The 22,083-nt window shown below is 40.9% G+C and overlaps 4 protein-coding genes, 3 long non-coding RNA genes and 1 other non-coding gene across 11 annotated transcripts; 3 read left to right on the top strand and 5 right to left on the bottom strand.

Moving 5' to 3' along the window:
- Positions 1–2: 2 nt before the first annotated feature.
- LOC124197023 lies at positions 3–1,675 on the bottom strand. The gene is made up of 4 exons (XR_006875933.1): positions 1,635–1,675; positions 1,479–1,568; positions 1,187–1,414; positions 3–371 (listed from the first exon to the last, which is right to left on the bottom strand). It is a non-coding gene; the product is annotated as an uncharacterized LOC124197023 (long non-coding RNA).
- A 30-nt stretch (positions 1,676–1,705) lies between these two features.
- LOC124197024 lies at positions 1,706–2,159 on the bottom strand. The gene is made up of 2 exons (XR_006875934.1): positions 1,974–2,159; positions 1,706–1,908 (listed from the first exon to the last, which is right to left on the bottom strand). It is a non-coding gene; the product is annotated as an uncharacterized LOC124197024 (long non-coding RNA).
- LOC124197022 lies at positions 2,124–2,916 on the top strand. Of its 2 annotated transcripts, none has more exons than XR_006875932.1 (4): positions 2,124–2,252; positions 2,321–2,459; positions 2,527–2,689; positions 2,752–2,916. It is a non-coding gene; the product is annotated as an uncharacterized LOC124197022 (long non-coding RNA). The 2 variants fall into 2 exon arrangements; XR_006875931.1 differs by having other exon boundaries at positions 2,140–2,252; positions 2,331–2,459.
- A 4,820-nt stretch (positions 2,917–7,736) lies between these two features.
- On the bottom strand, positions 7,737–12,526 carry LOC124197025 (DNA-directed RNA polymerase III subunit RPC2-like). Its single transcript, XM_046592277.1, has 19 exons — positions 12,264–12,526; positions 12,000–12,206; positions 11,687–11,935; positions 11,458–11,625; positions 11,234–11,391; positions 11,057–11,165; positions 10,694–10,993; positions 10,464–10,629; positions 10,361–10,395; positions 10,135–10,297; positions 9,926–10,079; positions 9,353–9,864; positions 9,110–9,291; positions 8,945–9,048; positions 8,734–8,885; positions 8,492–8,673; positions 8,315–8,428; positions 8,082–8,245; positions 7,737–8,012 (listed from the first exon to the last, which is right to left on the bottom strand). Exons 1-19 carry the CDS (start codon positions 12,330–12,332, stop codon positions 7,793–7,795), a joined length of 3,408 nt encoding a protein of 1,135 aa, XP_046448233.1. The 5' UTR covers positions 12,333–12,526; the 3' UTR covers positions 7,737–7,792.
- Positions 12,527–13,011: 485 nt separating this feature from the next.
- Positions 13,012–13,869, top strand: LOC124197030. The gene is made up of 2 exons (XM_046592283.1): positions 13,012–13,198; positions 13,268–13,869. The coding sequence occupies exons 1-2, from the start codon at positions 13,116–13,118 to the stop codon at positions 13,758–13,760; spliced, it is 576 nt and encodes a 191-aa protein (XP_046448239.1). The 5' UTR covers positions 13,012–13,115; the 3' UTR covers positions 13,761–13,869.
- LOC124197027 (probable G-protein coupled receptor Mth-like 1) lies at positions 13,765–16,774 on the bottom strand. 2 transcript variants are annotated; one of them, XM_046592279.1, is made up of 8 exons: positions 16,718–16,774; positions 16,475–16,622; positions 15,515–16,411; positions 15,183–15,447; positions 15,042–15,120; positions 14,773–14,975; positions 14,554–14,668; positions 13,765–14,486 (listed from the first exon to the last, which is right to left on the bottom strand). In XM_046592279.1, exons 3-8 carry the CDS (start codon positions 16,331–16,333, stop codon positions 13,931–13,933), a joined length of 2,037 nt encoding a protein of 678 aa, XP_046448235.1. In that variant the 5' UTR covers positions 16,334–16,411; positions 16,475–16,622; positions 16,718–16,774; the 3' UTR covers positions 13,765–13,930. The 2 variants fall into 2 exon arrangements, with proteins under 2 accessions (XP_046448235.1, XP_046448234.1); XM_046592278.1 differs by lacking the exon at positions 16,718–16,774 and having other exon boundaries at positions 14,554–14,710; positions 16,475–16,629.
- A 743-nt stretch (positions 16,775–17,517) lies between these two features.
- LOC124197028 (ionotropic receptor 93a-like) lies at positions 17,518–21,821 on the bottom strand. Of its 2 annotated transcripts, XM_046592280.1 has the most exons (10): positions 20,355–21,820; positions 19,617–20,259; positions 19,452–19,540; positions 19,291–19,372; positions 19,063–19,221; positions 18,730–19,009; positions 18,447–18,664; positions 18,257–18,385; positions 18,051–18,199; positions 17,518–17,995 (listed from the first exon to the last, which is right to left on the bottom strand). In XM_046592280.1, the coding sequence occupies exons 2-10, from the start codon at positions 19,749–19,751 to the stop codon at positions 17,749–17,751; spliced, it is 1,488 nt and encodes a 495-aa protein (XP_046448236.1). In that variant the 5' UTR covers positions 19,752–20,259; positions 20,355–21,820; the 3' UTR covers positions 17,518–17,748. The 2 variants fall into 2 exon arrangements, with proteins under 2 accessions (XP_046448236.1, XP_046448237.1); XM_046592281.1 differs by lacking the exon at positions 18,257–18,385 and having other exon boundaries at positions 20,355–21,821.
- On the top strand, positions 21,740–21,822 carry Trnal-uaa. The gene has a single exon. It is a non-coding gene; the product is annotated as a tRNA-Leu (tRNA).
- The last annotated feature ends 261 nt before the right edge of the window (positions 21,823–22,083 follow it).

Consider the following 22,083-nt stretch of genomic DNA (forward strand, 5'->3'; position numbering starts at 1 on the left):
CCACATTTTACAATGACATACACATATACATACACACATACACTTAAGTTAACCCGTTGGCTGCCACGCCATACAACCAGTAGGTTGTACTATCTACTATTCTACGCGCCACGTCTGAAGGATCCATGGCCAAGGTGGGACTTGCCATTGCTGACAAGTCCGGGCTGACAAGGGGGAAGTCCCTATGGTGCATTGCCTAACAGGGCCTTTCGGCGCGGCCAATGCTTAAGGAGCTAGGGGAGAACAAAGGCGTGGCAGACAACGGGTTAACTAACACAAACACAAATATTACCAACAACAAATGATGATCCGCGCTGACATTTTGGAGATACCGTCGACGTTTTGGTGTCCATCTTCTCGACGTGCATTACCTGAATAAAGAGAAAACAATTCTTATATAGTGACATGCCAATAAAAGTTACATAATACAGATAGAAACAATAATCAAGTTTTTCAGCTCAAAGATTTAAAGATGCAATTTTTTTAACTTAAAATCGAGCTTGCAATATTGAAAACTGTAAACAGAACAAAGTTCACTTGCTAGTCTTTAAAAAAAAATTCCGGAAGTATACCGGAAGTAACCACAGCGCCTCAACCATTGAGCTGTCGTCAAATTCAACCACATATTCGTGATCCCCATGAAATTTGGGGTCGATTAGGTGTAATTTAAACGAAATCCAAAATTTGGCCAAAATCGAGAATTTTCCTGAACTATAGTTCAGGAAAATTTTCGAAACCGGAAGTACGAATACGTAAAAAACAAAACATGAACTATACCACAAATTTGACGAGGATCACGAATATGTGGTTCTTTCGTACGTCAGATGAATATTTACTAAACTACAGACTGAAATGAGTAAACCGGAAGTAGAAATAAAAAATCAAATATCGAAAATCTAACAAGTGAGCTTTGTTGGGGGAATAGTTACGGTTAGTTATCACTAAATATTTCAACAAAATAACTGCCAATAAATGTTTAAAGAGATGTGCAAAGTAACTGAAACTGACTGTTTTGACAAATGCAAATTTTAAAAAAGCCATCTAGCGTTAGAAAAAAGAAACGTCAAAGTAAAACTTTGTTTGTGCGTAAGAAGGGCCTGATTTTGGAAACTTTTACACACACAAGAGTTTAACGCAACTAGACTATTAGTAGATAACCTACGAAAATAAGTCAATTGTTGGATACCTGGGCATAATCCCGTGGTGAATGACTGCAGGTGTGCAACAGCGGCACGGAAGCGACCACTGAAGTGTTCCAACTCGTCAGTGAAGTTGTTTTTTTTATGTAAGAAGCTGGATGAGCGTACGTCGGGAAGATAAGGATGGAGCAGAACGTTGGTCATGGAAAAAAGCCAGCGTTGGCTCAATAATCTCCGTGCCAGGACCACACGATTCCATAAAGAAACTGCGTACTCTGTGAAAAAAAAAGTTTTACATTAATGAAAATATAAAAATGAATAAAGCATATCAATCTTTACCTTTTCTAAGAAGCACACTGAAATGTTAATGATCAAAACTGGAAAAATGGTATTCTCAGCATTATTACTCCTCAGGTTGAGGTAAATTTCCTGAATGTTAAAGAAAGTGTCATGAAGTATTTCAGTAGCGTGGTGATAGGTGATATTGATGCTTACCTTTATCGTAAGGATGAATGGTGATGAATTTAGTAAGGCATAGACCTTTTCTTCAAAAAAGTTGAAAAGTTCATGACGTGGTGTGGTTGGTGTGGTAGCAGTAATGGGGAAATACCTTGTCTCCACACATTTGTATTCCACGATATATGGGCTTCACACATGAGTTTTAAGCTTTAGACAGCATGAGGATGTAATGAAGGGAAAGTGACTGAGCGCTAAGTAAACTTGTTGGAATGACTGACAGTGCTCATGCTCATGGACTGACAGTATGCATCTAGAATTTGAAGAAATAAGTTGGTATAATATCAAAATAAGTAAACTAGGTCAAGATAAACTTACATAATATACAAAGCTCAATTTGGTATATGAAATCACAGGAATATAAGCATAAATTAGCAACAATTAGTTTCGCCCATTTCGCCTCTTTTCACGACGTAGAAACAACAATAGCGACACTGGCGACATCTAGTAATGAGTTTTGAGTCTTAAGTTAGTTGCACTGTCACAGCTGGTCGCAAACATGACAGTCGTTCGTTACTTTCATAAGTTACTTCAAATTTCAAAACAAATTGAAACTGTTAAACAACGGAGATCGGATAATGAGTTAACTGTTTTTAAGTAACGATAACACAATCTTTAGCAAATGATTATTGATTCGTACTGTATTCTTGACTAAATGTTTTCAGATAATTTCAGCTGACGTTTTCGTGTGCCTGGCCAACTAGGTGTTCGACTGCTCGTGTAATAAATTGAAATAAAATGGCTAATCCAGTAATGCAAGTTTGAAAGCTGTGTCTTCTGAAGCTCAATGATCTCTGCTGCAAGGTAGTTATTTTACAAAAAATTATTTTAATAAGGTTTCTAATGTTCCCATTAACTTTTCCCTTTCGAGTTTTTGTAAATCTTCAAGATATTGATGCCTTTGCCAGATCCAACTCTTTGCTGCTATCTATTTTGCAGACAACAGTAATAAGCTACTCAAGATTTTGTGGTGATCTTGAGTGATCTCACCATTAGTTCTAATTTAGGACATGTATAAGAATGATAGATTTTAGGTATTGCGTTCTACCACAAAAATATGGTTTTAAAACTTTATCTAAACATACTCTCCTTTCAGGATAATCCCTCTCCTCTGTTATGGTTGTTTGGAAGAGAGATTGCTGGATTTGAAGACTGATAATTTGTGTAGACAGTAGATAAATTACAATTGCATAATCTGGGCTCCCTTCTTTTCTGTGGCCCCGTTTCCCAAACTAATTTTATAAAGAAAAAGTAAAACTCACTCGAATCTCTATTTCAAAACATAGTTGATTTTTCAGCTTCCCATTGCTTTGCATTTACATACATCAGCAGACGACAAATATTCTACAACGCTACAACATTTAACTTATTTCTGTAATGTGTAATTGACTCTATGACTCATTTCTATTTTTACGTTATTTATTTTATTCTTTTTGCGTAATTAAAATGAACTAGATGTATAAATTTTAATTTGTTTATTTCATAATGCAAGAAAAAATTAAGCATAATGCAAGAAAAAATTAAGCACAGCAACACTGGACATATTGCGTACGAACCAAAAAAGCCCGGCAAAGAGAAATCTAGAGCCAACTCTTTGCGATTCTCTCTTAATAATTCAAAAATTGTAATTTCAAAATAACTTGATATAATTTTTGAATATGGAATTATGTTTGAAATATTATTTTGAATACGTTTATCGACAAATAAAAATGCTGCTGATTGAAATCATTTATAAAAAGTTCGAAAGAGAGCGAAAAGTTACCACTGCAAATGGATATCCAGGTTGGGCAATAGATATAAGACCTCGATCAAAATCCAAAATCATTCAGCTATTCAGTGGAGCAGAACCTTTTCCTTGAATCTTAGCAGTTCCAAGAAAGTGAGCAAACAAGTATTTTATCGAGCTTATGCTATCGCAATCAAAGTAGAGAATGTTTTTCAAAAGTTCTTTTCCCTCAACACCGAAGCCTTTACCTGGTAGGAAAAAGGCGTACCCCAACATCGAGAGTCGTGTAGTGCCTATTGCTGTCCAAAGGTTGTCTAAAGTTGAGCCTCGTGACAATGACCAAAGTCTGTCCGTCTCACGATTCTCGACATTGTTAACACCGAGATGCCCATTACCATCGAAGATACCCGTAAGGAAACAGGAGGGCACTTTTCCCGCCAAAGTCAAACCAGCGCCGAAAGAACAGGCCAATACCGACGATAACGTCATCTTTTTTCACTGGTGTGAAACTTCCTCAAAAATCCCTGTTCGGGTTAAATCGTTGAATCGTACTGATTCGCGTCCTCGAAATACCATCAAAGAGGTGACGCCTTCTGGTAATCTTCCAGCCCAGACATTTGTTTCGTCGGCAAAGGGTGTGCTGGGTCCCAAATTTCCTGTGCGTAGTGTCCCACGGAATAAACCAATCAGTTCCGGCGATGCTATGGCCAGTACATTCCAGAAGCGCGTCCTGGTCAATCGGAAATCTAATATCCCAGTACGGTTGATGCAGAATTCACCAGCAGGAGGAAAATCGACTGAAAATCATCATCTGAAAAAGTCTGATGGACTGTCTTGTGGTATGAAATGCAACTGCGTAATTCTACCGGCGGGTATACCTATCAATCGTGAGACTAAGCCCGTTGTTGCAATTCCTCTTGTTTCATCGACGGATGATAGGGAGAAAACTGGATTGTTGGATGATCCCCTTGTTTCATCGACGGATGATAGGGACAAAACTGGATTGTTGGATGATCCCCTTGTTTCATCGACGGATGATAGGGACAAAACTGGATTGTTGGATGATCCCCTTGTTTCATCGACGGATGATAGGGACAAAACTGGATTGTTGGATGATCCCCTTGTTTCATCGACGGATGATAGGGACAAAACTGGATTGTTGGATGAGTCTCTGGTTTCATCGACGGATGATAGGGACAAAACTGGATTGTTGGATGATCCCCTTGTTTCATCGACGGATGATAGGAAGAAAACTGGATTGTTGGATGATCCCCTTGTTTCATCGACGGATGATAGGGACAAAACTGGATTGTTGGATGAGTCTCTGGTTTCATCGACGGATGATAGGGACAAAACTGGATTGTTGGATGATCCCCTTGTTTCATCGACGGATGATAGGGAGAAAACTGGATTGTTGGATGATCCCCTTGTTTCATCGACGGATGATAGGGACAAAACTGGATTGTTGGATGATCCCCTTGTTTCATCGACGGATGATAGGGACAAAACTGGATTGTTGGATGAGTCTCTGGTTTCATCGACGGATGATAGGGACAAAACTGGATTGTTGGATGAGTCTCTGGTTTCATCGACGGATGATAGGGACAAAACTGGATTGTTGGATGAGTCTCTGGTTTCATCGACGGATGATAGGGACAAAACTGGATTGTTGGATGATCCCCTTGTTTCATCGACGGATGATAGGAAGAAAACTGGATTGTTGGATGATCCCCTTGTTTCATCGAAGGATGATAGGGACAAAACTGGATTGTTGGATGAGTCTCTGGTTTCATCGACGGATGATAGGGACAAAACTGGATTGTTGGATGATCCCCTTGTTTCATCGACGGATGATAGGGAGAAAACTGGATTGTTGGATGATCCCCTTGTTTCATCGACGGATGATAGGGACAAAACTGGATTGTTGGATGATCCCCTTGTTTCATCGACGGATGATAGGGACAAAACTGGATTGTTGGATGAGTCTCTGGTTTCATCGACGGATGATAGGGACAAAACTGGATTGTTGGATGAGTCTCTGGTTTCATCGACGGATGATAGGGACAAAACTGGATTGTTGGATGAGTCTCTGGTTTCATCGACGGATGATAGGGACAAAACTGGATTGTTGGATGAGTCTCTGGTTTCATCGACGGATGATAGGGACAAAACTGGATTGTTGGATGAGTCTCTGGTTTCATCGACGGATGATAGGGACAAAACTGGATTGTTGGATGATCCTCTTGTTTCATCGACGGATGATTGGGAGAAAACTGGAATGTTGGATGATCCCCTTGTTTCATCGACGGATGATAGGGACAAAACTGGATTGTTGGATGATCCTCTTGTTTCATCGACGGATGATAGGGAGAAAACTGGAATGTTGGATGATCCCCTTGTTTCATCGACGAATGATAGGGAGAAAACTGGAATGTTGGATGATCCCCTTGTTTCATCGACGGATGATAGGGACAAAACTGGAATGTTGGATGAGTCTCTGGTTTCATCGACGGATGATAGGGACAAAACTGGATTGTTGGATGAGTCTCTGGTTTCATCGACGGATGATAGGGACAAAACTGGATTGTTGGATGAGTCTCTGGTTTCATCGACGGATGATAGGGACAAAACTGGATTGTTGGATGAGTCTCTGGTTTCATCGACGGATGATAGGGACAAAACTGGATTGTTGGATGATCCCCTTGTTTCATCGACGGATGATAGGGACAAAACTGGATTGTTGGATGATCCTCTTGTTTCATCGACGGATGATAGGGACAAAACTGGATCGTCGGAGAAAGCAGTAAGTATCGAAACTACTGTAATATTGCCAACAGAAGATGAAATGAGGGCTGCAAGGAAGAAAGCCAAAAAGGCGAAGAAGAACTTTGATTTGGCTGCCAGGAGACGGGAAAAGAGGCGAGTAGAGAAATTACAAAAGTCTTTACTTTCTGACCAGCCAACCGGCAACCCGGGCGAGATCGACGTCATTTCGACGATCGAGGATTTCGTTCCATCCGTTCCGACTTCTCTTCCCGCATTGCCAGAGATTGTAGCGGACTTGGACACGGTTAATAATATACCTGATTATAATGGAACGACATTTCCGGACACTTGCATCGAGCCTGCTGATTTGGACGTCTCTGGTGGGCAAGTGAACTCGACTAATGCAACACCCGAATCGACAGAGGTTCATCCCCAAAGCCACACCTCACCTTCTGAAATTGAGAAAGAAAGTTCGTTATACTCCCAGCAAATGAACGAGCACTACGTGGAATACATTCGAATATCAAACTTGCCTTATACAGCACCAGGCGAGAAAATCGTAGCCTTCTTTGAAAATCTAGTTGGGCCTGTGCGGTACTTCAGCATGTTTCTGGATGAAAACGGTATGTACACGGGCAAGGCATCATTAATTTTCTCCAATTCTGGCGATGCTTTCAAAGCGATGTCCCTCTGTCGCCTTGGCTTAAAAATACAGGGACGTAGGATACGAATGAAACTCTTTGGTGATGGATTGGAGCTGCATCCGGGTGATTTTATTTTACCTAGCGACCTAGCCTCAGGTTTCAACACGAGTTATTACATGCTGTAGGTGTCAGAGAGCTCGAGGTACCCTGGAACTTCAATAGAATTATTTTCTTTTCTTATGTCTTCATTGCCAACTTCTTTTTTTATCATTCATGCCTCTTCTCTACCCTCGATTCTGCACCCATAAACGGTGGTATGTCTTGAGGGGTCGTTTTCCGCCGCTCCGGGCGGCCGCACCAAAATATGCGGCTCTGGGCTGGCAGGGACGGCAAGAGGGGAGGTGTGTGTTCTGTTATTATTTCCCGCTTGTTTTCTACTTTCGATTCTGCGCCTATAAACGGTGGTATGTTTTGAAAGGTCTTTTTCCACCGCTCCGGACGGTCGCACCAAAACATGCGGCTCCGGGCCGGCGGGGAGGGCAAGAGGAGAGGCCGGTCAGAAATCTCATTAAAATACATCGTCATGTCATGTTTCTTAATACAAGGGTTCTCACCCGCTAAACGCAACCAGTTTCTGTTCTTAAATGTTTTAAATTACGAACTTTCTTTACTTCATAAGTCTTAACAAAAAAAAAAAAAAAAAAAAAAAAATTTAAGGATCAAACCATTAAGGGAATCAACACACCGTTCCGTTCTCATGACTTATTTTAAAACTTTGGGGACCCGAGTCCCCTTTAGAATTTACATTTGTTATCACAGTGGAAGCAAGCTGACGGTAAGTTGCGACAAAAAAAGAAACCAGATCTTGTTGCAACGACGTATGGCCCTGCTTTTCTTCTATGTTACATTAGTTCGGCTAGGCTTCATTAATCCCCGTGAAAAAAATTTAGATTTAACTGTTGTAATTTTCATGAAAATTCCAAAGCAACATAAACCCAGGTTCAGTCAAAGTACTTGTCTAGTTTAAGACGGGGGGCTATGTTCATGGATTGAAGCTCCTGAAAGAGAAGTTTGCAGGCGTAAGGAATGCGGAGCGAGGAGACAGAAGCGCTTGACCGGCAAAAATGGCACCATCCGAAATAACCCATCAGTCCGCACTTATTGCAGACATCGACATTAAAAGCATCACTCGAAATCATCAAACGCTCCAAAATCAGCATGCTACAAATAAAATAAAAAAAAATCTTACTTGAAGTTCACACAACTTGATGAATGAGAGGAATGTCAAACCTTGAGCCGTATGCGATCAGGCAATCGCGTTCCATCTCACCAAGACGAAGTCCACCGTCACGGGCTCGACCCTCTGTCGGCTGCCGAGTAAGAATGGCTCTGGGTCCCTCAGAACGTGCGTGCATCTTGTCCATCACCATGTGCTTCAACTTTTGATAGTAGACCTTGACAAAGAAAAAGAGGCAAAACAGTTGATAAAATAAATGGAGATAAAATCATTTGCTGAAGATTACCGGTCCGAAATAGATATAGGCCGTTAATTGCTCCCCTGTGGTACCAGACGTCATACACTCTTTCCCTTGGTAATTGAATCCGTGCTTCATCAATTCTTCACTCACATCTTGGACCTGAAAAGTTAAAGACGTGACATGAAAAGAACAAATTCCGATAAATAATTAACGTGGTTGTACCTTGGATCCACCAAACGCTGTGCCGTAGTGAAACTTGCCTTCCATAAGACCTGCTTTACCAGCTAAAAGTTCAATTAGCTTACCCACTGTCATTCGAGAAGGAAAACCGTGAGGGTTCATGATAACATCCGGGCAAATTCCAAGCTCAGTGAATGGCAAGTCTTCTTGCTCCGCAACAAGTGCTAGAAAAAAAAAACAAGGGTTTTAAATACAGCTTCTTCAAATCCTTACAAGATAATTACCAGTAACTCCTTTTTGGCCGTGCCGACTACTAAACTTGTCGCCGATTTCAGGTCGACGAGTTTGTCTCAACTGAATTTTTATAATGTTCGCCTCTTCGGCATTGGACGAGAACATAACTTTCTCAACGTATGACGGAATCGGACCTTTATAACTAAATTTTAAAATATTTAACTAAAGAAGAAAAGAACCAAGTTCAAAGTAGAACCCTACGTAATTGGCACATCTCGATACTCCGGCAATGGAGCAGCTGCTGCTGGCACTCCAGGAGTAACGGCAACCGCAGAAACAGTCGGCATAATTTTGTTAATCAAAACCTGCCGTATAAAATGTATTCAATAATATACACAGTTTACTATAAAGGGCGTAAAGAAATACCTGCTTAGGTTGAACAGGTTGACCAACGCAAGCGAAACCATCGATGTCAATGATTTCATGTTTCCAGGCAGGTTTCTTGGTTACTGGATCAATCATAGGACCGTTGACACGATCCGAGGTTCCATTATTGTATCGTTTCAAAACACATTTTGCATTTTTGTAAACGATACAGCGACCGTAACCTGAACTCGAACAAATATAGACATTAGCAAATGGAGGGCAAACAACTTGGCATAGAATTACCTCGATCCAAAGAGGCTTTGTTCAAAACAGTAGCATCTTCAATATCGAAACCAGAATAGCTCATAACAGCGACCATGGCGTTTTGCCCAGCAGGAATATTCTCGAAATTGACCATTTCAATCGTACGGGTTTTGACCATCGGCTTGTGCGGGTAAACCAAATTGTAGAGAAGCCCATCGATTCGATTTCGTTGATTGCAAGCGATAGTTCCCATCGCTTGTTTTCCCATGGCGCACTGGTAAGTGTTACGGGGACTTTGATTGTGATGAGGATACGGAATCAGGCCAGCACAGACGCCTAGCAAGGTAAACGGCTCTATTTCAAGATGGGTCGTTTCTTCGATGATATCTGATTCGTAAACAGCAATGTTGCTGTCGTTTTCTTCATTTACATCCAAATATTCTACTAATCCGTCGTGAATGAAATCCTCAAACGTCCGAAAGCTATCGGCAAGTTCTTGCATATGATGTTCCGTTACGGCTGGTCTTCCTTGTCTGACGATGATGTAAGGACTAAAAAAAAGATTAACATTAGAATAAGCTGTTGAGAAACTTAACATGTTGGCAATCTTACCGACACAAACGACCACCATCACAACTGATGTAAACCGATCGAGTAAGGAAGTGCGGGTAGATGGACACAAACGCATTAACGAAGCCGTGGCGACGAGCCAGTTTAAAGTAACGGATTAACCGCAGGTAGTCCTTGACCAAGCCGAGAATATTACCTAAAATGACAGAAATGTAACAAATAATTCTTTTAAAAAGGATGTGATTGCATACCATTAAGGAAAACTGTGTAGATGCTTGGATCACTGATTTCCTCGCCACTGAAAAGGTTAATATCTTCGACGCCCATATTCTGCGCAATTTTGATGATTGGTTCTTCTTCGGCTTCAGTTGTTATGTGAGTCATCAGAGCCAAATTTTTTACCAATCCGCAACCCTACAATACGCCAGACGTTAAAACGACATTTAGGGCATTCAAAAAATTTAATGATGTTGTTACCTCTCCTTCAGGGGTGTCGGAAGGACACAGCATCCCTAAACAACAAATATTTTGAATAAAAATAAATGACTAAATTTAATACAAGTATCAATAAAGATTTTACCCCACTGTGATGGTTGAAGAGAACGCGGTCCGGACACTTTACGTGTTTTTTCAAACTGTGAATTGACTCGAGTCATCATTCCAAGGCCAGAAATGTACGATAGGCGACAAAGCATTTGAGTGACACCTTGTCTTTCCATCCGAAAACGTTTGATGGTCCAATTTCCCTAAAAGAAAAATAGAATCCAGTGAATTAGGGAAGATAAATACAAATAATTGTGATAGTATTACCGTAGCAATGGCGTTTTCCAGTCCTAGAGTTAAGGTATCTGTTCGTATATGTTTAATCACGTCAAACTGAGCTGCTTTAACTTTTGGAATATTCTTATCGGCGATTGACTTCAGCTCAAAGTTCATGCGTTTGAACAAATCTTCGAACAAAAGAGAAATGAGCGATCCTGCCAGCTCGCAACGCTTATTTCCATAATAATCGCGATCGTCGACCGATGTTGGGTCTCTTTCTGCTTGGATCACTCGACGAATCATCAGGGCTAAATACATAGCTTTAGCTTTAAAGTTGAAATTAACGACCTGTTTGAAAGAACAAGGTATTAAAAGGAGATTACAGAAAGGGTTATAAGGAAAGGCTCTTACGGGAACATGAGCTAAAACTGTATCGGCAAGGGCTTCTCTCGCCTCATCCAAGGGCGATTTCTTCGGACCCCCAAAAAATCGTTTTTGACGCAATTTCTTTGCCAAATGACTGTTTAAAAATTAATACAAAGATTAACAAATGTTTATACAAGTTAAAATTAGTACAACATTGAGTACTTTAATGCTTGCTGTTGCGTAAATATAGACGCTCGAACGCACTCTTCTAACGAAGGTGCAAACGAAGTCATCACATGGTCATCTGTACCGATCATTTGGACTATTTCTTGATCTGACACAATACCCATTGCTTTGAACGCAATGACTACAGGAATATCCTTGAAAATAAATAGTCTGTATGAAAGTCTTGGTTACCAATAAGAGTTTCTTCTACGTCAACTTACATCTTGAAAACTATTTTGCTTTAAATAGTATTTTCCTTTGTTCATAATTACGTTGGTACGCGTCTTCGTTCCATGGGTACTGCTGGTGACTTGGCAGGACATGTTTCCTTTCCTATCCTGCTCGACAATCATACGATTCTTGGACATTTGCTCTTGAATCAAAATCACCTAAAAGATTCAAAAAATTTAGAGAAACCAAACAATCTATCTCGAAAATGTTTTGAAATACTTTTTCGTTCCCGCGGACGATGAAATATCCACCACAGTCGTACGGACATTCATTTTTCTTGGCCATCTCTGCAGGTAAAATACCTGCTAGTGTGCAGTTTGAACTTCTAAGCATGATTGGCATCCTGCCAATTGCAATTCCATTACGCACAACCCTTTGTTGCCCTCTGGTGTACTCAATATCCACAGTAACTGGTGCAGAATAGGTCATGTCTCGCAGTCTACACTCATGTGGTGTGGTCAGACGAGACTGCAAAGGGAAACTCAAATTATAACAGAATCGTTTCACACTTAATGATGGTAAGACTACATACATGGTGCATGTCTTCAATCGAGTCTGGTTTCCCCACATGGATATCCAAATATTTGAGGTAGAAAGTAGGGTCAGCAAAGCTTAAAACTTTTTCATTGGCTTTTACTATTTTCTTGATTTCAACATTGATAAAGTAATTATAGGAATCAATGTGCTGTTTTACTAATCCTTTCGTCTTCAGAAATGCTGGCACCAACTTCCATTTCTCCTACAAAGAAAACAAATTATTCTTTTGTTCCCTTTTTTTCTCACTCAGACCACCTACCTCGACAGCCTTGATCGGCTCCAATAATTTTTCCAAGTCATTATAAATATCTTTTTTAGATTCACCCATTTCTTAATATTTCCAATTACTATTCAACAAATTTACTGTATCTCGCTGTGTGCTTTATCCAAACACAAACGTGAAAACGTCTACTCGTTTAATAAACACGTGGTGAAACAAAGTATCGATCCTAGTGGGCGTTACGTTAACCATGAGTAACGATGGTTAACGCCCTTGCCTCGCGCTCTGCCATCTAGGAGTGAGCAACAATTTGAATTTTTGAAAAGAAAATTTTACAACCTCTAACGCCTCTAACTAGAATAGAATTTAATGAAAATATACCCATTGACATATTTAATCTTGGAAACAGTTGCATAGTTTTTCTTTCAAAAATTATAGCTTAGTATGTCTTAGCCAAATCCTACTTTTTTTAAACAATAATTCTCCAAACAAACAACTTTTTTATCTGCAAAAGCGTTTGCGATATAACTGAGCCATTTGACTCGGATGTTGAGCAACTCTCTCGCTTTAACTAGATGTATATCAAGAGATTAAAATTATTAGCAGATTTCAAGGAAAACACTTGCCGGCTGTCGCCCAACTGTCAACTCCCATCCGCGTTCCATTTCGAGGTCTTTGAATGTTAAAATATGGGGCACCAGGTCGACACACTGTGCGAGTCAAAAACTGGTTTGACTCACCTACTTTGCCGGGAGAATCCGACCCGACGGTATCGTGTGTGTGTTATTTACATATTACAGGATGCGTATAGCTGTACACACGCATTAGAAAATCCGAGTCTCTTGCCCTTTACAGTATCCAAGACTAGTTGACAGACGCCGGTTAGTAAATATGAAGTTGTCCATTTTCTCGTTTCACTTGTTGGTCATCGCTTCCTTCCTCCTTTCTCCAATCAACGGCCTACCGCAAACGCTGTAAGTCTTGTATACGATAACATTTTTAGTTCTTATCCTATTTTGTAATGTGATTTCTATTTTAAAAAGAGATGTAACAGACCATTCGGACGATGTTGTCAACGACTCTGAGGCCGTCGCCGTTGTAGAAAGTCGGTCAAATTCGATGAATCCAGTGAATGTCACTCGAAGTTCATCAGTCGACTCTTATGTTGCGGAAGAATACTGGGCGACCGGGCTCTCGACCAACGCCAACGTCAAGCGTTTCAAAGCCATCCGAGCCGGTCTGTTGTTGAACTTGAACGAGAGCATTCGGGACCTGACGGAATCCATCAAGAAAAACGACGTCAAGGAAGCGGAATACTATCTGAGAAAGATGGGCGACAAGTGGAACAGGATAGAGAGCCTCCAGAAGACCATCATGCAACTGATTCCGGATGACGACCTCGACATGTTGGTGGAAGAGTCGAAATTATTCGAAGACAACCGCGACACCGTCGATCGACAACGTGAAATGGCCACCCAATTTCTACTGAAAGTTGTCCGCTCAGACCTTAGCCGAATGTTTGCAATCTACAATTAAGTTATTTACAAGGTCCATCGAATTTATATTTGCTTGGAACAAAATAAATCTCAGCAAATAATATGTTGCATTACACTGAAAATGTGAATAAAATCACTTTGTTAAACGATTCAATTATTATTTTGTTAGCAAATTATTTTCTGATAAATTAGTTTAGAATTAGTAAAAGTTTATACGATGACGTGTTCTCGCTCGTCCACCGGTCGATTTCCAGCTGTCGTCGTCGCCGTCCTATCCACCTGAATAGCGTCGAGGTCGACATTCCACAAGTCGACATCGATTTCAATATCCTCCTCCAGGTCCTGATTGTTATCCGAGTTGGAATGGTAACCGGACGGCAGATCGCCCTGCGAATTGGACGAGAACTCGCCAGCCAGCTCGGATTGGCGGAAGATTTTCGAATTGTAGATGATGAAACGCGATCCGTTGTTGTCGCACAAGGAAGGCATCGAAGGCAGTTCGGGCGTGTGAGATTTATTAGGAAACATTGGACGCCGACTAGCGCGTCTACGTCGACCCAGAAAACAGCAAGTGGGCCACTTTTTCCTCAGCAAATACCAGACTCGTTTCCTGCAGGCGAAGATGACGAAGATGGTGAGTCCCGTTACCAGGTTGACGACGTCGGCAATCACCCAAGTCATTAAAGATTGCTCGGTCAGCAGAGAAATCGAGTCTGTCATCCACAGGGCGACCATCAGCAAGAACAAGCCCATGGAAACTCGAACTCTGCATTTAAATAAAGTCAATTCATTTTCTAAATTTCTGTTTGATTATTTCGATTGCTATCAAATACCCCGTTAGATTTGGGAGGATGGTGTTGGTGGGTTCCTCGCTGTATCTGCTGATTTTGCACAGGGCGAAGACAATCATGATGACGATGATGGCGTTACCCAACAGCATTATGGTTACTGGTCCGTAAAGGTAGGCGAAGAGGGGCGGACGGTTTTCAACTAGTGAATCATGCAGAGAATCAACTTGAACAAACATACAACCAAATGAAAGATAGTTATACTTAGAAACCAGCATTGCGACTGCTCGAAATTGGGGGTGACGATGTTTTCCGGTAAAACTTGGATCGTCTCCAGCACTTGACCGACAATGTTGATGGTGAACGGCACACCCCAGCCATAAATGGAGTAAAACACTAGACGGCGACTTTTGGAACGACTCGATTCACTCCGCTGGCTCTGATCTTCGTCTGCGTTCATTGAAGTTCTGAATTTAAAATTAATAGGTTAAAATTTGACGTACTGGAAAACTAATTTGAATTTAAATTATTACCTGATATCCCACCAAAGATCAAAACATAAAACGTTGAGCCAGGCGAAAGTGGCCAGACAAGCGAAATGGACCAGCACGGCTACAAGGTAACAGACATTCATGCACGCCCTTTAAATATGCAAATTAAATAATTTCTCTTACGTAACGAAGCGCAAACAGTTTTCGGCATATCCGGCACAATCTGAATAATTCCCAGTCCAGTGTAGTAGATGGCCATTGAACTGACGTAAGACATGATCATGATCCCGTTGGCATCGCGCAATGGCGGGAGCAGCACGTAAACCATCACGGTGGCCGAAAGGAATAACACAGACAAGAACAACAAGTAAGGATAAACAGTGGCCGCCTTCATGAGACTCTCCGGAATCTCTGTCATGGCTGAGAAACACCTTAATCCCAAAATTTTCTTGAGGAACCAAAATAAATGTTAATTTAAAAAAAACGGCGGGAATTTTTAAAAATGTCAAACTTACAGTGTCATTTCCTTCGACAAAATTATCGATGCAGTATTTGTCAGTTGGGCGATCGGTGGACTGATCGAAATGGTAAAAATGGCGATTGGGTTGCATCAATCCATCCGAGTTGATGAGAAAATTATCGACGAGGACAATATCTTCGTTGTGGCATTTGAATCCGAATCCGGCGTGAACCGTCAGCGAATCCTTGCCGTCGTCGCTGACGGGTCCTCCGTGTTTCCTGGTCAGTTGGGACACGTTGAACGGGGTCTGATGAGCCCGGCAAGAGTGGGTCGCACTGTCGACGGCCAAGCCCTGCGGGCAACACTTGCGCAGGCATTTGGTCTTGTTCTCCATACAAGGATCGGCGACGCAATAACGGGCGACAAATTCCGGATTGTTGGGATCCGTCGACGGGATTTCGTTGACACAAAATTGACCGGGAGTCAGAACGAGAGCGTCTCGCACTTTCAACGAGCCATCGACAAACACTTGGAATTCCATGGTGCTGGTGGCCATTTTGCCTATACGGCAGGCGGCCAATTTGTGGCTCAAATGGAATTCCTCCACACCCACCAGGAACGTTTCCTCCTCTTCGACGGCGTAGAGCACAGGGATGCCGGACACGACGTCATCGGGATCGTGAGTTCGATACAAGCACCTATCCAGTCCCGGTCTGTAGAACTCGCCATCTCTGCAGCATTTGGTCAGCGGAGTTTTCTGGTACACTTGAAAGGCGTCGCTTTCATTGTGTCCGGCTACTGCGTTGATATTAATCCAGGAGCAGAATAAACACACGAATAAAACCATCAAGTGGCTCGCCATCCTTTCACTCATCTTGGGCCGTTGGCAAAATGTGATGACTGCACTTTCATACGGTCTAGACACGGACGCCTCAAGTCAATAACGGCTGGCCTGTAATTAATCATCAATCAAAATATCATCAAGTCAAATGAGTTGGTCGAGTTTTTTATTTACCTGCTGTTGTTGGCTTCATAAATTCAATCGGTGGCGATATTTTCCAATGCGCAAATATTCAAATTAATTGTAGCACAGATTCACAACAATTGGGAGATGGAAGTTGGCTGACGTTCTGGTGTCGACTGGCACTCTAGTAGGTTAGAAGCTGTTTTTTCAAAGTAAGAAAATGCATATAACTTATGTTCCTACCTACACAATGGGGTTAGCAACTATGTCAAACCTCAAACACAAACCAGTTACCTCCATTATACCTGTCTCTCCCACTCCGCCTCTCACCCACACCTGGAATTATCACAATCGTCTCCTCAAAGGGGCGAATGTATTTCTAGTTTTGAAAGAAGAAAATTAAACAAAAACGGGTTACGTTAAAAATAAATCTAAACATTTTTTGATTGCGTTACCATTATTGCGCTGGGATATTGAATTGATGGGGTTTTAATTTCTCATCTATTGCCATCATTGCAACAAAAAAGTTATTTTCGTTCGACAGAAATGCATTCGCTTTCGTGATTCGGCTAGAAAACTGGGGCACCTTTGTTTCCATCATTAGAATAATAATTGCATGACTTTTGATTATTTTTTTTTTGTTCGTCGACACGGCATATCCATTGAATCACGAGTCCAATTCTCGCAGAGGATTTAGAAAGTTCAATTACTCATTTAATTTAAAGTGATAACCATTTTATACTTTCCCATATTTTAGCGGGTGGGTAATAAAACATTAACAATTTTTAGCAGATTCTTGATTACTACCAACACTGATATCTTCGTATCATCCGAAAATTAAAACGTCCCCCAAAAATTCTTTTTCCAAAAATACAGAAACGCGTCAACGATGAATAATTTGTAACTGGTTTTCATTTTGGTTTGCTTCTAATCTATATATCTCCGTGTAAAAGATGCATCACGCGCGTTCCACTTGTTACAACAATACGAGACCACATTCCGGTTCACAGTAACTTGTTTTTGGTAAAACATGCCAGAGTACGAGACGTGCTATTATTACAGTCACGAAACAGCAGCATGCTGACACGCTCATAGTTGCATCTAAATTTTTGTTTTATTCCATTATGGGCTCTACACACACAAGTACATAGAAGTCGAGGGAAATCACTGACCTCATTCACACGTTTTGGAAACAATGAGAGCTGAATTTTGCCCTTTAGATTCATTTCACATTCATTTCTAATGTGTACGATTTTAACTAACGTTTATAATTAAATTCCTAGTGAAAACAAGACGACCATTACGGGGTGGATTACCTGACCGTTTTAGAGTTTGTTGATTCGACGGCGTTTGGGCATCGAAAGGATTTTTTCGCACAGGAAAGCGAGAAAGGAGAGGCTGGAACCGATCAAGAGGACGATAAAGGCGCCTGTCAAATTCTTGAGTGTCAGAGGCGACGGTTTGGTTTCCGTGTTGTATCCGTATTTGATGTTGGCCATACATTTGCGGGGCATCGTGCGAAACCAGGAATCCCAGTGGTCGATTATTCCCGTTTGCTGGAGATCCAGCAGCCTATTGCGAAAACGAATTTTTATCTGTGATGGCAATTGGTCAGGAATATTATAACCCTTTGTTAATGGTGTCGGTGTAACGGCTGTTTTTCGGCAGAGACATTGAAGCGAAAAAGTGGTTGAAATCCTCTTTGGCCAACTGGAAGTTGCACTGGCCAGTCTTTTCGTAATCTTCTTTGATGGCGTCCATTTGGTAAACCCCCGCCTACATGAATATAATGGCACGTTAGTAAATTTGTCGGAATTAATTTAGATTTAATACATCAGCGAAAACATTTTTCGATCCCGGTTTGACTAAATCGATACACTCGGACACCAAGGTGCAGCGGGATTGGGGAAAGTTGTTGATCCTGTCTCGCAGTTTCTCATAAAATCCAGTCCAATTATTGCTCTGTTTGTAATAAAAAGACGGCTTTTTCAATAATAAGAGAGAAATATTATTCCAACCTTACCGTAAAGTATCGATCCGGAGTCCCCTCGTTTTTGACCAGCAAATGAATTTCAGGGTTGTCGGCAATGTCATACAGGGAATCGATTAGCGGATGATTGACAGGTGCCACGACGTAGGTGAATAATGTCGAAGTGTAAGCCTGGACGAAGATGAAAGCGGCCAGGGTCCAAACGCCAGCGACCAGTCGAAACGGCAAACGATTCGACGTGCACGGACCACCTATTGATTATGGAAGGGATGGCACCAACGCCCTTGATAACTTCTGGCACCATTAAAAGTCGAACCTTGTGACAGTAAATTCCCAAAGACGTAGAGGTATTGATTTCCTGTTTGTCCTCTCGTTTCTCGGAGGCTAATGCCAGAAGGGACGAAAAGGGAACCGACCATCGCAACAATTCGACGGCGACGATTAAGAGGTCGGCGGATGTCACCGACGATTGGCAATTTTCTGAGGTTCTTAGGATTTGGTCCAGTTTCGAATTGAGAACGATATTCCAGATATCGTTGGAGTAAATTCAAAATGGTTATGACGCAAATAATTGCTATGATCAGTCCCAACCACACCTGTAGTAAAATCATATGTCAATTAGGATCAAATGTTATCAATACGAATTTACCGGCCATTGAAAGGGTTTGGCGACAGCGTAAATGTTGGCCGACTCGTCGGGAATCGGAAGGAGGAAAACGTAAGAGCCATAACTCCACGGCAGAGTAATATCAACAATTTTCAAGCGAGAAGATGTCGGCACGATGGCAGAAACTATCAAGTCACTTTGCTGCAAGAAAATAACATTTCATTACTATTTAAGTAGGGAGAAAAAAGTAACACCGTAATTATTACTCACATTATCAAAAAGGTAGCTAAAAAGTCCTCTTCCATTTTGGGTGGGTTCCAGCCGGTTTTCAGTCACTCTAACATGTTCGTACCTGGTAATTCCAAACAGTCATACAGAATTACAAATTACAAATTTTACTTTATCCCAATTAGAACTTATTTGATAATTACGTGAAATTGAACCGGGCTGCCAAATAATCGATAAGAACACCGCCTTTGACCGGCCCTGATAGTCCTTTGGGGTTACCCTCCCAGCGAGGCTGATGTCATTAACATGGATCAGAATTAAGATACGGTCAAGATTAGTTTTGATTTAAATTGTATAATAAGTATTACCCAGATGATGCGGAGATGTTGTCCTTTAAGCAAATTAGGAGACTGGTAAGCCGTGGAAGGAGACAAGGAAAACCCATTGCTCAATAGATGAGACCAGCAGACAATCATAATCCAAAAATTGAAAGTTACAAACATTTCGGACTGCTTTTAGTCGATTACCACGGTAATAGCCAACTGAGCTCGGGTGGACAACGGACATTTCTTATATGGAATTAAGAACAATTGAATAATGCATTGCTATCAACTTTGAATGTTCGTTGTTGATAGTTTTGAGATTTAAAATTAAATTGGAGGCTGTCCCAGATGCCCAACTGAATGACAACAGTCCACACATTTCCCTCTGACACGTAGAGTATCTACTAAATTATGAATATTAATATTTAAAGACAAATGTGACGGAAGGAATCATGTCCATCAAAATCACTCAACCGAATAAGTTCGGTTAATCATTTTTTTAAGTATCACGGCTAGTCACTCTGAGCCAGAGGGCATTTTATGGGGAACGGTAAAACGAGGAAGAGAATTCTCCAACTGAAAAGTAGGGCGACACTTGTTTTGGTCTTAAATGGCTTTTTAAAAAAAAGTGATTCACGACGATTATTTAGCTGCTTCATGCTCATTTGTGTCAACCTGTTGACCGTACCTGAAATAAAAACATGGTAAACTGTTAAATCAGTTCATTAATTGATTACCAAATGGCAGTGATGAGAAATTATGAGAAGAGAACGATGGAAGAACCTAGCGGAACAGTTCCACTGCTATCCGGAAGATGGAATCGCCAGAAAATGATAAAGTTGTTGTGCGCGGATGCCCGGAATTTTCCGTTATAATTCGGTTGTTAAAACCTAAAACAAAAAAACAAAACAAACGACACAATGTGAATTAACTAACAATCGTAAAGATAATGGGCATTTTGCCAGTAGAAAAATAAATCCTAACAAGGGAAAATAAAACTGGTTAAAAATTAATTAGTTAACATTCGAGTTAATAAACTGGCAGGACATAACACAAGACATTAGGCTCCCATCCTGATTGATTATACGTTGCTTGTCAAGCAGCAGATGTGCTCAGGTTTTTATTTTTATTTTGTGATGGCCATTTACAACTGCTGGAACAACCACGTTTATGGACAACGGTTTTGGCTGATCTCGTTAGTTCTTGTTGCCAAAATAGATCCAAGAAAGCGAATCAGGATGAGATGAAAGAATTTCTGTTCTGCGAATTTTCACGTTGAGAACCACGGAAGGTGTTTCATCTATTTAAAAAATAAAAGAATGACAAAGAAACAAGTAGAACTATCACTGCATCAAAGACAATACACGAGCAACATGAAGTCGATAACGCCACGTGCAGTTACAACTTTAGTTTGTTGTTAGCAACACAGAAATAGTTTAACGTCACGATAACACCCCATAGGCTACTTTAAGGGAGGTTGACTTTATAGCAATTATTCATTGGGTGAAGGTTTAAACGTCCAGCTGTCCATCACTTGTTGTAGCACAATGAATAATTGACACGATTCCCCGTCGCCTATCGTTCAACTCTGTAAAACATTAATCACTTTTCTGTTCGACACGAATTGTTTTCGATCCGAATCGATGCCTGAGTTTCGCCTGTTTGGAAAACACTTTTAAAAATTAAACGCTTCTTCAACATTAGTTTGAGATAAAACGAGACAGACAGCGGTGGCATGGGTTGACAAGGAGATGTCGGAATATTTCGTGACTGGACAGTATCTAAAATCGTCGTCATTATCTTAATGAGAAATGCGGCTGACTTGGAGACACGGTAGGATAGCAGAAAGGTAAGTTTTTCCGTTTGAATTTACTGCAGACTCTGGAAGACTATCCTATTGAGGGCATCAACGGGATATAAAAGTGACAAACCCTTGGCTTGCCCAAATTTGGTAACTAAATCATCTTCACCAAACAAAGGAAATGATTCGTTACTCGGTCAAATAAACGAGTTGAGGGCCAGTACATATGCCCTAAAACACTGCGTTTACTTTCACAAATGTAAATTGAATCGTGTCGTCCCATCAGGCCATCACTAAAGATTTGAAGTTATTTCCAAATGAATCGAAATAATTAGAGATTTTAGAAACTTAATCAAATTTACTTACCACCAGGTTGGCCGAGTGGTTAAGGCGCCAGACTTAAGATCTGGTCTCTGAATAGAGACGTGGGTTCAAACCCCACACCTGGTAACACGTCAGACGAATAAAAATAACAACATGGATGTAAAACAACAGTGTCAAAAATGAACCTTTTATCCCCCCATGAGCGTTAAAGGTTTAACAATCCATTATAGTATCTCAACAAGTCGAGCAGACTCTAAAATCATATTGCTCGAATCGGCCCGATTACTGCACATTGGTGTATGGCCGTACGATACGACATTCAAAGTACAATAAATTTGAGAATAAATCAAATGAAGTTTGACGTCTCTGTCTATCTTTACTAAAAGG

The sequence above is a fragment of the Daphnia pulex genome, chromosome 7 (assembly GCF_021134715.1).
Source record: "Daphnia pulex isolate KAP4 chromosome 7, ASM2113471v1".
In the NCBI taxonomy this organism is placed as follows: domain Eukaryota; kingdom Metazoa; phylum Arthropoda; class Branchiopoda; order Diplostraca; family Daphniidae; genus Daphnia; species Daphnia pulex.

What these genes read in the sequence shown, in the direction of transcription:
- LOC124197028 (XM_046592280.1), bottom strand. Translation starts at nt 19,751, where the DNA reads ATGTTTGTAACTTTCAATTTTTGGATTATGATTGTCTGCTGGTCTCAT. An exon ending in GCAGCCCGGTTCAATTTCAC is followed by an intron (nt 19,373 to 19,451) that starts GTAATTATCAAA and finishes TGGAATTACCAG; the next exon opens with GTACGAACATGTTAGAGTGA. An exon ending in ACCGACACCATTAACAAAGG is followed by an intron (nt 17,996 to 18,050) that starts GTTATAATATTC and finishes TTTTCGCAATAG; the next exon opens with GCTGCTGGATCTCCAGCAAA.
- LOC124197025 (XM_046592277.1), bottom strand. Translation starts at nt 12,332, where the DNA reads ATGGGTGAATCTAAAAAAGATATTTATAATGACTTGGAAAAATTATTG. An exon ending in AGCCGATCAAGGCTGTCGAG is followed by an intron (nt 12,207 to 12,263) that starts GTAGGTGGTCTG and finishes TTTTCTTTGTAG; the next exon opens with GAGAAATGGAAGTTGGTGCC. An exon ending in CGATTGAAGACATGCACCAT is followed by an intron (nt 11,936 to 11,999) that starts GTATGTAGTCTT and finishes TTCCCTTTGCAG; the next exon opens with TCTCGTCTGACCACACCACA.
- LOC124197027 (XM_046592278.1), bottom strand. Translation starts at nt 16,333, where the DNA reads ATGAGTGAAAGGATGGCGAGCCACTTGATGGTTTTATTCGTGTGTTTA. An exon ending in AACTGTTTGCGCTTCGTTAC is followed by an intron (nt 15,121 to 15,182) that starts GTAAGAGAAATT and finishes GTTACCTTGTAG; the next exon opens with CCGTGCTGGTCCATTTCGCT. An exon ending in GATCTTTGGTGGGATATCAG is followed by an intron (nt 14,976 to 15,041) that starts GTAATAATTTAA and finishes TTTTAAATTCAG; the next exon opens with AACTTCAATGAACGCAGACG.
- LOC124197030 (XM_046592283.1), top strand. Translation starts at nt 13,116, where the DNA reads ATGAAGTTGTCCATTTTCTCGTTTCACTTGTTGGTCATCGCTTCCTTC. An exon ending in AACGGCCTACCGCAAACGCT is followed by an intron (nt 13,199 to 13,267) that starts GTAAGTCTTGTA and finishes TATTTTAAAAAG; the next exon opens with AGATGTAACAGACCATTCGG.